Source organism: Panicum hallii, chromosome 9 (assembly GCF_002211085.1).
Source record: "Panicum hallii strain FIL2 chromosome 9, PHallii_v3.1, whole genome shotgun sequence".
NCBI classification, from domain to species: Eukaryota; Viridiplantae; Streptophyta; class Magnoliopsida; order Poales; family Poaceae; genus Panicum; species Panicum hallii.
In genome coordinates, this window is record NC_038050.1 from 60,971,349 (window position 1) to 60,986,333 (window position 14,985).

Here is a 14,985-nt window from a genome sequence, read left to right on the forward strand (position 1 = left end):
AATGGATACAGTACAAAAGAAAATGAAATATGAGAAGATTGCTACTTTGCAACCGTGAGACTGGGACTACGAGCGCGAAGTACGGTAAGGTCAGTTATCCATTAAATTTTCCTCCCCTCCCGAGTTCGATCTCTCTATCTCTATCTATCTATCTCTACAAAATTAAGATGTTTTCCTCCGAAGAAAGAACATAAATCGTATTTATGTGACATCCGGAGCAAATTATTGGCGCTCCATAAAAATGTGTAATGGGTTACCCTACAGGAGAAAATGAAATATGAGACGATAGCATGGTCAGATGACCTAACTTGTGCTTTGGTATTATCAGTTATTTTGGTATTTCTTGATAAATAGTTTTTGCTATATATCTAGATATATGCTAAAATTTATATACGTAGAAAATCTAAAACGACTAATAATTTGCGACACGGAGGGAGTACTTATCAATAATTTCTCCTTCGCAGCCATGAGACGCGAAATATGGGTGTTGAAGTATGTTAAGATAAGTCATCTATTAAATTTACCTCCCCTCCCCAGTTTGACCTCTTTCTTCGAACAAGGTAAAGATATTTCCTCCATGGAAAGAACATAAATAAGTTTATATGATATCCGGAGCAAATCGCCGCGGTCCAGGAAGATATGTACAGTACTGTACAAGAAGAAATTGAAATATGATAACCTAACTCGTGCATGTTGCTTATATTATAATAATTGCTCCTCTGCAGCGTGTCCTCCTGCCTCCTTTTAGCGACGCGCTTGCCGTCGTCGTAGACTCGCGCCGGTGGCTGCGATCAATATGATAATATTGTTGGATGGGAAGTAGTGGGCCGAAATTGGTTTGGCTGGGCCTGACACACGCATCGTGCCAAACTCCTCCTCGTCCATCTCGCCTCTTTCGGTGAACACGCATGGGCCGAAACAATGATTGTGCTTCGCCCCGGGACCGTCTGCCGCGCTCGACACGTCCACCCGTGACTCACACAGCGCACGTACTACACCGCCGTCGCTCACCTCGTCTCCTCGGCCTCCCCGTTGGGCAGGGCACGTATCAGGCGACGTGTCACGGTAGCATCGCGAGGCACGAGCAGCGCCAGCCTACTACTAGACAGCACGTCGTCACGTGCCTACCCGTGCGCGTGCCCGGCAACGGCAACTAGTTTGATCTCTCGATCTCCCTCCAGTCTCTCTCTCTCTCTCTCTCTCTCCGCATCTCAAATGTCTGAACCCACGGCCGAGGTCGACGCCAGGGCGGCGGCCGCGGCCACGGGCGACGCCGGCCGCGCCAGCAGCCTCGCGGGAGGCGGGCAGCCGCCGGCGGTAAAGGGGGGCGCGACCATATCCGTGTCGGTCGTCCTGCTCGCGGTGCTGGCGGCCTCCGTCGCGGCGCTGCTGATGTCGTCGGTGCCGCGCGCCGGCGACGGAGTTGGCGAGGGCGTCGTCGGCAACGGGATGCAGGGCGCTGGCGGCGGGGCCGGGGAGGCCGCGGGGAAGCGCGCCGAGCCCGTCGAGCACGCTGTCGGCGACGCCGGCATCCCGGGGTTCAACAGCCGGCTGGACGCGTTCCGCGCGTGGGCGAGGCTGACGTGGATGAAGCTCCGGCGGGCGCGCCCCGACGAGCCTCGGTATCTGTGCGCTTGCTCTCCATATCTCCTGTTCGTCTTTTGTTGAGTGTGCCGCGAGGTCGGCTCTGAACGTACGTGCGCCGCGCGTGTCCTTGTGCCAAGGTACGGCGACGCCGCCGACGCCGGGAGCGCCGGCTCCGTGGCGGACGCGGCCAAGAAGAGCTTCGAGATGGGCAAGGAGACGGTGGAGCAAGCGGCGGCAACGGCGGCGAGGGCCACGGGGGACGCCGTGGAGGCGATCGAGGAGAAGGTGAAGGGAGCAGCCTCGCCGTCCTCCGACGACTCGGAGCTCTGAGCAGAGCACGCCGCGTTCATTGGCCCTGTGGTTCTGTAAAAACGGTGTTACGCAGATGTGCGATGTATGTACTCCTGTCTCTCTTTTATCTACAGTGACTTGTTACACTGTGCATAGCTGACAGCTGTCCGCGCGCGCGCGCGTCTCGTGCGTGTCTCGTGTGTGTGTTGGGTGGGGGGGGGGGGGGGGGTATGCGCGGTGGGTGTGCGTGCGTGTGTGCTTGTGTGTGCGTCTCGCGCGCGTGCGTGTGTGCTTGTGTGTGTGTCTTCTGCTGTGTTCATGTGTGTGTGCGACACTTAGAGAAAGATGTCAAACATGGCAGAAATAAGGCAGCGTATCGATTCGACACACAATAACGAAACAAAAGTTGCAAAACTGAAATCGAAACCCAAAACCTAAGCAGCAAATCCTTATGATTCCCAACAGGTTTAAGACGGACAGACAGTGTACACGCACCAACTACGGCTACATGTTCCGAACTCCACAAGCGATCACGTTTGCAGAGGAATCCGACGCAGACGCAACTCAAAGGTTCGAACAGACAACCACCGCTCAAAGATGCGCCCGTTCGAGCGCTAGTTCACTTACCATCGTCACCATCCGGTGCGACGACTTGCAGAGACAGGGCTACGGGTCGGTACGGTTACAGCGGACGGGGATGTACAGGCCGGAGCGACGATCCATGTCACGGGCACGGCGGAGCAGCAGCAGGAGGAGGAGGAGGAGGAGGAAGGGCCTGCTTTGCGTCATCGTCGGGGCAGATCTCCTTGAACACGGGTAGCCTGTTCCAGCCGCTGGTGCTGGGGCCGTACAGCACGGCTTCGATGGCGGCGGTTTCCTCCGCGGTCGGCGGCCAGCAGAACGTCTGTGCAGACGGCTCCTGTGGCGGCGGCGGCGGCGGCGTCTCGGGCTGCTCCGGTGCTGGCGGCGGCGGCTGTGTCTCGGGCTGCTCCGGTGCCGGCGGCGGTGCGATGACGACCGTGGATACCCTTGGCGGCGGCGGCGGCGGCGGCGGCCGTGGCAGCTGCAGCGGGGTGCCATCTGGGTGGGTGATGTTGACCCCGGATGGCGGGTGCCTTCTGATGTCGAACAACCCCCCGTACAATCCCGCTGGATGGATGGACACCATGGGTGGACCATAGGTGTAGTATGGCAGCCACTGCCCGTAGTATGGCGAGGTGTAGTGCGGGAGGCTGAAGGGGTTGATGAACTCCTGCCCCTGGTTCATGCTGAGGGGGTTGATGAACTCCTGCCCCTGGTTGATGTTGGAGGGACCGGCTCCCTGATGTTGCCGGCGGCGGTTCTGGGATCCCACCTGTAGGCAAGAAGAACAACAAATGTTAGGCTGAAGAAAATAATCAGATATCGAACGAAAATGCAGTCAGTTTGCGTGTACTGTGTACCACACACACGCACACGCACGCACGCACGCGCATTAGAATTTAAGTTCAGTATCAAAACAATAGAAATCAGGTATGAAATCATGCAGGATGATCTATCATCATTTGATCTAAGCCCCATATAAAAACAAATGGCCCAGAAATATTTACCTCAGAATGTCTGTTCCTCTGGGCTTGCGTCACACGAGGTTCCTCCCTCTGGGGAATCTGAAGACATGAAGGCAAAAACAGAAACGATTAATCAGCATATGCATATTTGAGAACGTTATATCATATTCCTATCAACAATTGGTGGGAGTACAAAAACTAAAAAGCAACAAAAACGGAGCAAACAACTTTCAATTACAGAAAAAAGAAGTGCAATGCTTCCTTCTAAGAACTGTCAGCAATGCTGACCTTGCTTTCTAGTTAGCAAGGTCCATATCTGACGAACCATATGAGACGCTAATCAACAAAAGGAATAGTTTCCAGGTTCTCTTTCTGCCTCTCGTGATTTAGGAATATTTAGTTGTGTCTGCAAAGTAGTATAAAACCACTGATGTAATGTAATATTATAAACAAGCAAAACGGTTTCGTTACCTACTTTGAAAGCACCAAATTGATGCTATTCAGAGTAAAGATAACTTGATGCTCAATCTCTTTCCCTTTTCCTATTTGTATTCCAGAGCAAAAGCTTCTGAATGACTAATGAATTGTACCCTACAAATGTAGCCATAAGAAATCCATGCACGAACTAAATTTCTTCCAAAATCTAACAATACACTGTGATGACAAATTTTGCTAACTGACGCTGAGAATTTTATTCCATTTTCAGATTCATGCCAAACATGCAGCATCTATCCGCTTTAACAACGCGCAAGTAATCCGAGCAAACAACTAAGGACAGCATGGACCCGAAACGTTAGTGCGATGAGATCATTAGTGCCAAGCAAACAATTACCTGACCACTGGAGCAGCTGCGCCTGCCGCCGCTTCCACCGCTGCTCCCGGCGCCGATGTAACGCTGAGAGCCTGAAGAGACCAGGACGAGGTCGCTGTTGGAGACGGAGCGCCTGTTGCTGGGCCCATTGTTGTCAACGAAGGAGACGGAGCGCCTGGCGCTGGAGGGGGTGCCGGCTCCGTTGTCGACAAGCACGCCGTCCATGATGAGCACGTCGTCGTCCGTCGCGGCCGGGGAGTGCACCGGGGAGATTAGGAGGAGGCGCCGCACTTGATTTGGCGGCGAGTCCTCGGGGTGGCGGCTGTGGGGCTCGAGGTCGGGGCCCGTGGAGGACGACGACGGCGTGGACGACCCGGAACCCCCGCCATCAGCAGCAGCGAGTTGAGTGCCCGTAGGCGAGGACGACATGAGGCGGCGGCGCCGCGACGATGTGTGCACCGAGCTGCCCCCGTTGCCGTCGCTGCTGCTGCCACCGCTGCCGGGGGTGACGGAGATGTTGCTGGGGTCCATCCCTGCATCCGAGAAATCTTATTAGCACTGCAGATTACAAGCTCTCGAAACATTTCGAACCAGAAATTGGAGAAACGCGATAATTCATGAATGAACTAAATGCCGCACAAATGCACGCGGAAACTGCAGAGCGCGGAACTCGAACTAGATCGTGCGATCGAGCCCAGCGAAAACAGGACACGGAGCTCGAAGGCATTCGCCTAGTCGTACAACTTGAACTGCTCTGATTTTGTAGAAACATTGCGTAAAATCCGCAAGTTCGGAAGGAAACTCGAACCATCGTATCGTCCAGCAGAGCACCCACAACCTCCCAAAATCATGAAATAACCAGCGGGATCGCAGAAAATTAATCGATTACGAACCCAAACGAGGACTACAAAGACGTACGATCACCTCGAATCATCGGAACGAAATACTCCGAGAAAAAATCACAAAAATCAGGCAAAACGCAAGCATTCGAATCGGGAGGCTGGCTGGGGTGGTGATCGAGCGGAGCGCGTACCGAGGACCCCGATCGTAGAAGGTTCTAGAAGGCTCGCTCTCCCCGCAACGCACTTGAGCCTGGCCGAGCAGCGAGAAGGCTCGCTCTCCCCGCAGGCGGCCAGGCCCCAACGCACTCGAGTCTGGCTGATCAGCGGGAAGAGGAGAGAAGAGGATTCGGAAGAGAGAATGCGATAGCAGAGGAGAGGCGTCGTTTAAATACGCGAGATGGGCTTGGGGATTGCTGGCTCGCTGCCTCGCCTCGCTGTCGGCTGGGGTTTGAATCTCGACATGCAGGCCGAGCAGCGAAGCGATACAGCACCCAACAACAGCCGAGGCGAAGAACCTCCTGAATCGTACGGCCCAAGAAAGAGCAGCAGGCGGCCCAATTGGTAGTAACGGCAGAACGACGCGGCCCAGACAAGATCAGGCTTTTCTTTTCTTTTTTCAAAAAACATGATGAAATGTTGAAATAGTACATTGAACATTTTGAAGAAACAGATTAAATATTTATTTAAATACGTTTAAAATTTGAGATAAAATATTTCGACATTTTATCTTAAGTGTTTAAACAATGTATCAAAGATGTTGAAGTAGTACACTAAAAAGTTGAAATACCATATTTCCTAAAAAAATATTGGATCTTATTTTGTGGAAATAACTGTAAATAACATGATCATTCAAAAGGATTTAAAAAGGAAATGACTATTTAAGAGAAAATCACATTGGAAGTTTCAAACTCAAATTAGATTTCCATCCACCCAAAACATCATACCTTCACAACATTCCTCCACCAGCCAGAATTCTACCCATGCCTCCCGCGGACCCACAAATCCCATGATCATAGCTGTTGCATGAATCTTAAACATCGAAAGATATGTAAACTCTTTTTTAAAGATATTTATATTTGCTAGGACTGTCATTCATACGAGTTTCATTTCGTGGGCCAAAAGCTCATGGGCTTATAGTGGGCGGCCCAACTAGCGATATAACTGTAGCCTCCTACCTTTATTTTTGGTAACTCCTAGTCCGTTCCTTTTTTTGGCTAAATAAAGGAAAACCCCCCTTTCCTTTTCTCCATCTTTCTGGCATGGTAGAAATATACTTTCTGAAGGATAGAAACTGAAAGAGAGCTGTAAATAGGGGGAAAATTTACCATTCTCGGATGAATCAACAAAATCGCTTGGCGAAGATGGAGATCGGTGCAACACATCACAAGACGGGGGCAATCCGCAGAGATCTCTGTAGTCCGTCTTCACCATCTCTGGAGCTTGCGATTTTGCGGATCTGTAGCAAGAGAAATCGTTGGCAATCGTTGGTGATGATGTAGAGATTCAGCAATGGCGGCGGCGAATACCTAAAGAGATGACGGATGCGGCAAGTTGTGAGAACAAATATGGTGATTTTGAAGAAGTTGAGTGGGGGAGAAGGGGGGATTGGAAATTCATAGTTCAGCGAAGGTTACCCAGGTGGCGACGGAGACACCGGAGACGCAAGAGGATTTGGCGACCAAATCACGGAGAGCCGCCGTCCCCAGGCTACCACCTATGACTGGACTTTAGAGGTGGGGAAATAGGAGCAGGGACACTATGATATAGGCCAAAAGCGAGTGGACTGGTGGGCATACCGCCTTCACTTGATAAAGGTAGCGGACAATATACATTGTGGGCGGAAATAGGTTGTGTGGTTTGACCACAAATGCCATGGCTATATCCCTAGGCTTTTCTAAATTAAACTATTAGAGTATACCATTAACTGCATAAAAATATCAAAAACAAAAATTAATTACAAGACCAACTCTTCTTTTTACCTTTGCTCCAAAAAACATATTCTATATAGGTTGCCTAAGCAAGTACGCATATTTTCCAAACATCAGATTGCTTAAGACGCTAATACATGCAGAAGCATGTACTTTTTTCTAATCGATCACAATATATAGAGAATTTTTTATTTCAAGAAATTCTAAGCGAAGTTCCATTTTATTGTAGAATATATTACTCAAGACCATTTTAGTTTTTCTTTCTCATTTTTTGCTTATTGGATTCATATTGTTGATCTTGCATTTCTTGTGGAAAGGTAACCTAACATCATCTCATACATATTTATCTCATCAATTTTCATTCAAATATAAAATTTAAGATAAATACTATAAAGTTCATATTATTCGTCCAAGGTAACCAAACCCTTGTTGCCTGTAAAATGTCACTTAGGTGAGCAATGTAGGTGATGTTGATGAGGTTGAGTCGCAAAGTAGGCGTGAGCTTACCAAAGGTCACTGTGGTGGTGGTAAAGACACCAACCCACGTAAACATAGGTTGAAGACTTCAAGACTATGTAGAGAGAAAATTGGGGTTAATGACATATATTTGCTAAATATGTATGCTTTTTTAAAATTTACTAAATTAAACTATGAATGTATATTGCATTCCCTTTTATAGAAACAAAAGACAAATAAAGTTTGATCATTGTTCAACACAATGTATAGGCTCATTGAATGATTTTATTTTAATTCTCTTTCTGCCTCCATAGTGAATGCATATGATTTTTTCCTAAGTTGTAAACAAGCAAACAACCACATCTAGGCATATTGTGGGTTGGATTAGGCTATAAAAATCCTTGTTTCCTTCGGGTCTAAATGTGTGTCCAAGCTCGTCCACTAACTTTATTGAGCTGAGCTCAGCCTTGGCTCCGATCGTTATTTTTTAGTGGGAAATAAATGATTTTATTATTATGGGTTGAGCTTGGGCCGAACTAATTTTTTCGGACCACCAAAATGAGCGCCAAGCCGCGTCCTAAATGTGTGTCGGACCAGGCTTAGCTCGCCAGGCTTATTTCGCTTCAAGTCTACTAGATTGTTGTAATTTTCCTTTTTTTTAATTCTCACTTATAGCCATACTTAGCTTTCTACACACTTTGTTGCTGCTTTTCACTTGCAGGGTACCAAAGATGCTCTGAAATCTATGATCGATGAGCCCACTATGAAGAACAATTCCATGTTCAAAGAGGATGTAGATATTCTCATAAAATGAAAAGGAAGATCCTGATATGTCCCCAAAGGCACGATAGCATGATTTCGTTGTCTTGGGCTTCTTTCCTTTTGTCCTTCTATCAAGTGAAAATCAAAATCATGTAATTCAAATTATTAAATGGCATGCTAGCATTTATGCTTGTGCTCTTTGGAGGCACAACAAAGCAAAATAATCTCAAACCAAACTTAGGCAAACAAATTCGAAAATATGCCGGATGGGTGAACAACACGAGAGATTAGGTAGTAAAACCTTTAATAATGATGAATAACTACTATTTTTCAGGTAATCTGTTTGGAATAGAGATTATCTGTACCTCAAAAGGGCAAGATAGGAGAAGACAACTAGTGCAGTGCAGTATACCAAAAAATTGAAAGAAGAAGAAGAAGAAAAAGAGCAGAAATCCAAGTGGCTCGGGACCCGAAAGAAATGGAACCATCTAGAGCCTTTTGGAAGCAGCAGTAGCGCTCGTACGACCCGCAGTTTGACGAGTTTGCCCCCGTCGCCCTCCCTTCTCTCCTGGTCCGCCGCTTCCTCTTCTTATACACCCCCTCCTGGCCTCCTCACCCACCCCTCTACCGCAGCCTCCTCTTCCCCCATCGCCGGTCTTCCCGAAGTCTTCTAAACCCTAATCCCCCAAATCCCCGACGCAAAACTACACGCCGCTCACCGGAGTTCTCGAGGAGGAAATATGAGGTAGTAAACTCGCTGCGATCCTTCCGTAGTTCATGAATTCCATGAGTCCTGGTGTGGGTGTTTGGTGCTGTTCTGGCTGTGGTGTGGAGTTTGGGACGTCTAATCGTGTGTAATTATCGTGGTGTTATTTAGCCCGTAGGTTCTCTTGCCAAGTCTTTTGTTCTAGCTTGTTAGGGGAAAATAGACTAGGAAACACGGATGCTTCGGAGAAAATTTGTTCCTGGCTTCTTTAGCGTGGTCGCTTTGAAATGTGAATTATCAGGCATCAAATTGATATAGACACGATCTTGATTCTTGCGTTCTGAATACTTTTAGATTAATTTGGGGTGAGTGATGTGAGATTGTGCCAAACTGTCAGTAGTCTACAAGTTGCTGGTGTCTGTCGTACCGTTTCTGGTTATGTAATATGTTTTTAGAGACTGAGATAAGTTGAGCTTGAGTATGGTTTTGAGTTGCGTATTCTTGGGGTCGATTTGATTTGCAGTCGCCATCCGACCACCAAGTGGGCGCAGAGGTCCGACAGGGTGTTCCTGACGATCGAGTTACCCGATGCCAAGGATGTGAAGCTGAACTTGAAGCCTGAGGGCCATTTCAACTTCTCGGCAAAAGGCTCAGATGACTTGCCCTATGAGTTTGACCTCGAGCTGTTTGATGCTGTTAATGTGGAGGTTAGTGTAATTATTTAAAGGTTCCCTACAGGATGTACCATTCTACGCCGCTAATTGTATTGGTCTTGATGTTTGCAGGAGAGCAAAGCAGCTGTTGCCCCAAGAACTATATGCTACCTGATCAAGAAAGCTGAGAGCAAGTGGTGGCCAAGGCTGCTGAAAAAGGAGGGCAAGCCACCTGTTTTCTTGAAGGTTGACTGGGACAAATGGCAGGATGAGGATGATGAGGATATCGGATGTAAGTCTTTCAGTTTGGTTGATTCTGTATTTGTTTCCAGACCACTATCTAGTTTAGCTTGATTTGATTTTTTTTTATAAACAAAGCTTGAATTGACTTGTGTTATTCATGCTGCAGTTAATGACTTTGATGGTATGGACTTCTCGGTAAGTGTCTGCTGAAAGCTTTCTTCGATGATTGAGAAGATGGGAGCAAACGGTCTCATGATATTTTTGTGTTTGTAGAAACTGGACATGGGTGGTGCTGATGATGAGGATATTGAGGATGATGAAGATGATGTGGTTGAAAGTGCTAACAAAGGTACTCGTTCTTGTCCTCTCAATTATTTTTTTGTGGTTAAATATAGTTGTTCCTGGATTTAGCCATAGATTTACTCTATCATGATGAACTGGACATTCTGGTATGAATATTGGAATTTTATCTAAATTTTGTTCACAGTTAACTTGTAATTGTATCTAGAAACTTTCTGAAGCGTTTACTGACAGAGTAGTCTGCAAGGCCTTGCAATCTTTACTGACAGAGTAGTCTACAGTTGAGCCCTTTAGTATTACATCAATAACAGCATACGTTGCTCAATAGCTAGCATATCATCCTGTCAGCAAATAAAGACAGCAGCTAGAACTCTCTTTCGTTGTGTGTTACTTTGTTCTTCACTTCTTGTGGCTGCTAGAAGAAATTGACATCGATATCCTTAAACGCGCTTGTTGATTCTTAGGCAAGACTGTGCCAGTCTTAAGTCTTCACAGTGCTCTATGGTCTAAGTTAGGGTCTTGGCTGTCAAAGTGTTGATTAGTATGCAAAAATGTTGTGGAGTTCTTAGTCCAAATTGTCTTTCCCTTGAAGACCATTTCAATCCTGACTGGCTACATTTTCTTTTTAGTTTTCAAGACACTATACTGAACTGATCTTGTTTTACGGAAAATAAAAATGCAGATGAAGGTGCTATGGAGAGCAAGGTGGAGGAGGAAGCAACTCCAGCAGCAGCCGCTGCAGAGGAAGCTAAACCATGAAGAAGCAAATGAGTTTGCTCGACACCATCGGTTGACCACGCATGATATCCAGCTAGACTAGATGTTCCCTTAGATTTTTGGTGTAAAATCTGGAGGATGGATCGATCACTCACTGCATATGAAGTAAAGAAACCAAACACTCGTACTGTTTAGTTATTGGCTGAACCTTTTGAACTGCTGTTATAATATTTGGTCAGAGCGTATTTGTGTCCGCCATTGGAAGATGATTCGATGTTTGTATGGCGTGATAGCGATGTTTATTGTAGCTGTCTTCTGATGCTGCTTGTGTTTATCAGAACAGAGTAACAGACACCAATGATCTTTCCGTAAACCTGATGCTTGGTCTTTGACAAGCAGCAACCCAACACAGGCGTGCTTGATCATTACTGTTTCCAGGAAGGCCAAGGCAGGTCGGTCGGCTGGTATGCCTGTTGCCTGCTGTCACTGAACCTTCATTCAACACATCATCGAATCCAAAGTCCACAATGGTAACCTGGCGGCAGGCGCCTATCTTGGGGCGTGGCCGGCAGAGCTTGCCGCCGGGGCACTTGCGCCGCTGCAGCTTGTGGTACCAAGAAAAGCAGCCAGCCGTCCGATTTTGCTCAACATACCTGTCAAACCTACGGGACCTAGCATCAGAACTATAAATTCCTACATCATTCATACCAAGCCCAGCTTTGTTCATCGGCCAAGAGTTTTAATCTATCAGATCATGGGGCCATGCCCTATTCACGGTTCAGCAAACTGCAAGGCCACAAAAACATCATACCTTCACAATAGGTAACACAGTTCGCCTTCTCCATCCAGAGTAGAAGGCAGACACAACACTCTTCTGGTGAAACTTTGCAGGTGCAGCTGACATGATTGGCTAATCTCTCATTAATTCACAAGAAATTGGAGGACAAGAGGCTCCTACGAAAACAAGGTGCCAGTTCTGATACACGGACTATAATAACTACTAAGTACAAACAAATAAGGAAAAGCACAAACAGACCATGCCTATCAAAATAATAGTGAAGACATGACATCTTTTTTTGTTAAATTGACAGTACTATTCACTGGTTCAGCTATCTGGTAGTCTCATATTAAGCACTTCTGGTGGCGGACGAAGAGTGCAAACCATTTCTCTCGTCTTCCCGAAATAGACCTGCCACCACAACCATATAAGTTTGACGACCAATGAATTTGCAAGTGGCAAATTATGTCAGCAGATCTCAGTAGCCACCAAAGTTGTCATTGTCATCGATGCGAAACTGTTACCTGATCCAGTGAATTTCTCAGCTTCCCCTCCATTTCTTCTATCATTTTCCCCATATTAACGAGGTGCCCATCTGCTACAGCGAGAGTCATACTCATCTGCAAATAGAAACAGATATTTCACACATTAGCTCATCCAAATTTCTATATACCTCGGCAACGCTTCCAATCAAAGAAAGTGTTGCCTCAGAAATGGCTGCCTAGTTGACAGACAGATTACAAACAACAGTTCCATAAACATGTCAAAGTTATTCATTGTTTTGCTTAGTCTAGCTACCATGTCTGTATCTATCTTCTTGCCTTCTTGGCTTTAATAAACTGCAGGTAACTTGGCAGTTCACTGTTTGCAGATTGAAGTATATCTTTATTTTTTTAGTGAACACTGTTACATGCAAAAAGTCTGATATCTAGTAAATATATGGAAATATGGATGTTAGTTAGTTGTGTCCTCACAGAAGTAAAGCAACTTGATTAACTCAAAGTACCCTTGGTCGGGAGGAGATTTTACACACATGAGCAAAGAAGGGAAGAGCAGGAGACAGAACCTGCCGTCTAATTGATCCAGACAAGTTGAAAGTTCCAGACTGCTTGTTGTCAGTTGTCAATGACAGCATCACAGTGCTGTTCAAGCAGTAATGTGCTGCTCCTTCTTCTTCAGGACCAACCTATCAGCGTCACACAAGTTTTCAACTGTTAAGTAGAAATATAACAAAAAAGAATGCAACAAAAGAGACTAACCAGCCTTTCAATTGGCAATTCATGGGCAGTGTTACCCTTTGAAAAGAAACATATAGTCTAACATTTGAGTATTTGTAGGCAAGGTTACCACGACTTACCTGAATAACATGAATGGCATCCCATGAACCAATCTGCATGTACCCTCGTGTTCCTTTTCCATCTGAAACCACAAAACAGAAATTCGAATAAGAAAAGCTTAAGAGTTTTTAGTGAGGAAACAAGATCACTTCCAGAATTTGTGTAGACCTTTCTTAATTAAGAAGCATGCAATAAAACCACCATTATCTTCATCCTCCCAAATGTACACAGATGAAATCCCACCTTCATAGTACCTATTTGTTAGCAGAAAATCTTGTTACTCACTTTACATCCACACGGTAGGTAACATCATTCATATACTAAATTGAGGAATCATGCTGCTATGGATCATATCCTTCTTTCCGATGCATCTACTTCACAGTACAGTTTTAAGGAGACAGAAAGATGAAATATGAGTCTTACTGGTCACGATAGACAGAGAAAACTTCATTTGCCTCAATCTCAAGATTCCTCATCTCTTCAGAGGGAACTGTACCATCTTCCAAAGGAGGGTCATATTTGTTCGACCAAGGTGATCTGCAAGCCAACCTCACAATCAACAAACAAGAAGCAAAACAGATCCACAAGGTTTGAAGCTTGCTCAACAACCCAATTGAATCAGACTAATTAATGCATCCATGGCTCTGCCCCCTAATTTTCTTGATTGGGGATGCCACACAGAATTAGGTGTCAATGTCATTAGGCAGTGTTTATCCAGGCACCGCAATGAGACCGTTTTTGCAACATGCGCTGCAAAATGAAGAGATAAACAAATATAATGCATCCTTTCCATTTTTCTGTTACTTTTTGTTTCCCTAGTTTTCATTCAACAACGGCTGCACCTTGGAGTGCTTATGGAGAACATGAGTAAAATGAAATTATGGTGGTAATGGGGAGCTACTGACCGGTAGGAGTCAGCGTCACGGTTATACTCGCATAGAATGTATTCCTTCAAAGTCTCCTTATCCATGCAAACCTGAAAAAGGATACGCCAATTTTCCTTGTGTATCAGTAAGCGCCTGGAGCATGGAGAAACTGGAGACAAGCAAGTGGAACCGAAGAATCTATCTGTTGGCAACAAGGTAGCACACTAGAATACATTCACCTAGGGAATTCATCCGGCGGCCGGCATAACTTCGATACGGTTCCATTCAAAAGCGCAAAAAGGGGATTGGAACGGTGCGGTTCTACGGGACCTCGATCCAGACGAATCCCAGGCAAGCACAGGTGCACGCACGCGCGCGCGGGAGGAACCAAAGCGGACGCAAGGCAACAAATGCGCATTCCTTGATGAATACAAAGCAATCGAAGGAAACGCACCGCCCGGCGGAGCATCCAATCCCCGCGAGCGATTTCCGGTACGACGAAATCAAATGTACCGGCGCCCCATCCGAACTGAGGCGCCGACGGGGACGGCTGAGGTATACCTGGAGCGGGAGGTCGACCTGGGAGAGGAGGTCGAGGGAGTGGTCGGGGAGGAGGGAGAGCAGCGCGTTGAGCGCCGTCTCGGCGCTGGCCGGCGGCATCCGCCGCATCAGATCCATCGCCGCCTCCATGCGACCGGGCTCTCCGTCCGCCTTTGCTCGTCCTGCTCCCTCTCCTCCTCCTCTCGTAGATCCCTCCTCGTTTCTTCTCCTCCAGCTGCTGCTGGCCTGCTGCCGCTACGACGTCGTCGTCGTCGTCCACCTCCTCTCCCCTCGTTCGGTTCCGTTGCTTTCGTCCTAATTCAGTTGCTCGTTCCTCCTCGGCTTCGTCTTCTGTGGTTCTCTTTCCATTTCGTCTCCTTTGTTTTCTTCGCTTCTTTTGCGTGTTTGCCTGCTGATGTCAACAAACTGCATTTCTCTGCGCAAATACACCCTGACGACCCGTCGATCTTCTCAATACAAAAACCAAAATAATACATCCAAACTCACTTAAATAATAGAGATTATTTGATAATATCATATAAATGTTTTGGCAAATATCATCCGAACGGACAGCATAAGGGACGCATAAAAACTTCACTAGCGAAATCGAACTCATCAGTC

The 14,985-nt window shown here is 46.7% G+C and overlaps 4 protein-coding genes across 6 annotated transcripts; 2 read left to right on the plus strand and 2 right to left on the minus strand.

Annotated features, from left to right (window-relative positions):
- Window positions 1-1,163: 1,163 nt before the first annotated feature.
- Window positions 1,164-2,076, plus strand: LOC112877480. 2 transcript variants are annotated; one of them, XM_025941791.1, is made up of 2 exons: window positions 1,164-1,628; window positions 1,725-2,076. In XM_025941791.1, exons 1-2 carry the CDS (start codon window positions 1,216-1,218, stop codon window positions 1,915-1,917), a joined length of 606 nt encoding a protein of 201 aa, XP_025797576.1. In that variant the 5' UTR covers window positions 1,164-1,215; the 3' UTR covers window positions 1,918-2,076. The 2 variants fall into 2 exon arrangements, with proteins under 2 accessions (XP_025797576.1, XP_025797575.1); XM_025941790.1 differs by having other exon boundaries at window positions 1,177-1,622; window positions 1,725-2,073.
- A 526-nt stretch (window positions 2,077-2,602) lies between these two features.
- LOC112873283 (basic salivary proline-rich protein 4-like) lies at window positions 2,603-4,767 on the minus strand. Its single transcript, XM_025936277.1, has 3 exons — window positions 4,258-4,767; window positions 3,468-3,524; window positions 2,603-3,232 (listed from the first exon to the last, which is right to left on the minus strand). The coding sequence occupies exons 1-3, from the start codon at window positions 4,765-4,767 to the stop codon at window positions 2,603-2,605; spliced, it is 1,197 nt and encodes a 398-aa protein (XP_025792062.1).
- A 4,044-nt stretch (window positions 4,768-8,811) lies between these two features.
- LOC112878319 (uncharacterized protein OsI_027940-like) lies at window positions 8,812-11,145 on the plus strand. The gene is made up of 6 exons (XM_025942768.1): window positions 8,812-8,969; window positions 9,454-9,637; window positions 9,716-9,875; window positions 9,993-10,021; window positions 10,100-10,175; window positions 10,809-11,145. The coding sequence occupies exons 1-6, from the start codon at window positions 8,965-8,967 to the stop codon at window positions 10,883-10,885; spliced, it is 531 nt and encodes a 176-aa protein (XP_025798553.1). The 5' UTR covers window positions 8,812-8,964; the 3' UTR covers window positions 10,886-11,145.
- Window positions 11,146-11,715: 570 nt separating this feature from the next.
- On the minus strand, window positions 11,716-14,790 carry LOC112874501 (probable F-actin-capping protein subunit beta). 2 transcript variants are annotated; one of them, XM_025937843.1, is made up of 8 exons: window positions 14,386-14,790; window positions 13,864-13,934; window positions 13,382-13,495; window positions 13,127-13,212; window positions 12,979-13,040; window positions 12,655-12,807; window positions 12,146-12,241; window positions 11,716-12,032 (listed from the first exon to the last, which is right to left on the minus strand). In XM_025937843.1, exons 1-8 carry the CDS (start codon window positions 14,512-14,514, stop codon window positions 11,949-11,951), a joined length of 795 nt encoding a protein of 264 aa, XP_025793628.1. In that variant the 5' UTR covers window positions 14,515-14,790; the 3' UTR covers window positions 11,716-11,948. The 2 variants fall into 2 exon arrangements, with proteins under 2 accessions (XP_025793628.1, XP_025793629.1); XM_025937844.1 differs by having other exon boundaries at window positions 12,688-12,807; window positions 14,386-14,788.
- Window positions 14,791-14,985: the final 195 nt, after the last annotated feature.

What these genes read in the sequence shown, in the direction of transcription:
- LOC112878319 (XM_025942768.1), top strand. An exon ending in GGATGATGAGGATATCGGAT is followed by an intron (nt 9,876 to 9,992) that starts GTAAGTCTTTCA and finishes TTCATGCTGCAG; the next exon opens with TTAATGACTTTGATGGTATG. An exon ending in TTGATGGTATGGACTTCTCG is followed by an intron (nt 10,022 to 10,099) that starts GTAAGTGTCTGC and finishes TTGTGTTTGTAG; the next exon opens with AAACTGGACATGGGTGGTGC.
- LOC112874501 (XM_025937843.1), bottom strand. Translation starts at nt 14,514, where the DNA reads ATGGAGGCGGCGATGGATCTGATGCGGCGGATGCCGCCGGCCAGCGCC. An exon ending in ATGCTTCTTAATTAAGAAAG is followed by an intron (nt 13,041 to 13,126) that starts GTCTACACAAAT and finishes TTGTGGTTTCAG; the next exon opens with ATGGAAAAGGAACACGAGGG. An exon ending in CTCTTCCCTTCTTTGCTCAT is followed by an intron (nt 12,242 to 12,654) that starts GTGTGTAAAATC and finishes TTCTATTTGCAG; the next exon opens with ATGAGTATGACTCTCGCTGT.
- LOC112877480 (XM_025941791.1), top strand. Translation starts at nt 1,216, where the DNA reads ATGTCTGAACCCACGGCCGAGGTCGACGCCAGGGCGGCGGCCGCGGCC. An exon ending in CCCGACGAGCCTCGGTATCT is followed by an intron (nt 1,629 to 1,724) that starts GTGCGCTTGCTC and finishes CCTTGTGCCAAG; the next exon opens with GTACGGCGACGCCGCCGACG.
- LOC112873283 (XM_025936277.1), bottom strand. Translation starts at nt 4,767, where the DNA reads ATGGACCCCAGCAACATCTCCGTCACCCCCGGCAGCGGTGGCAGCAGC. An exon ending in GCAGCTGCTCCAGTGGTCAG is followed by an intron (nt 3,525 to 4,257) that starts GTAATTGTTTGC and finishes TCATGTCTTCAG; the next exon opens with ATTCCCCAGAGGGAGGAACC. An exon ending in AGAGGAACAGACATTCTGAG is followed by an intron (nt 3,233 to 3,467) that starts GTAAATATTTCT and finishes TCTTGCCTACAG; the next exon opens with GTGGGATCCCAGAACCGCCG.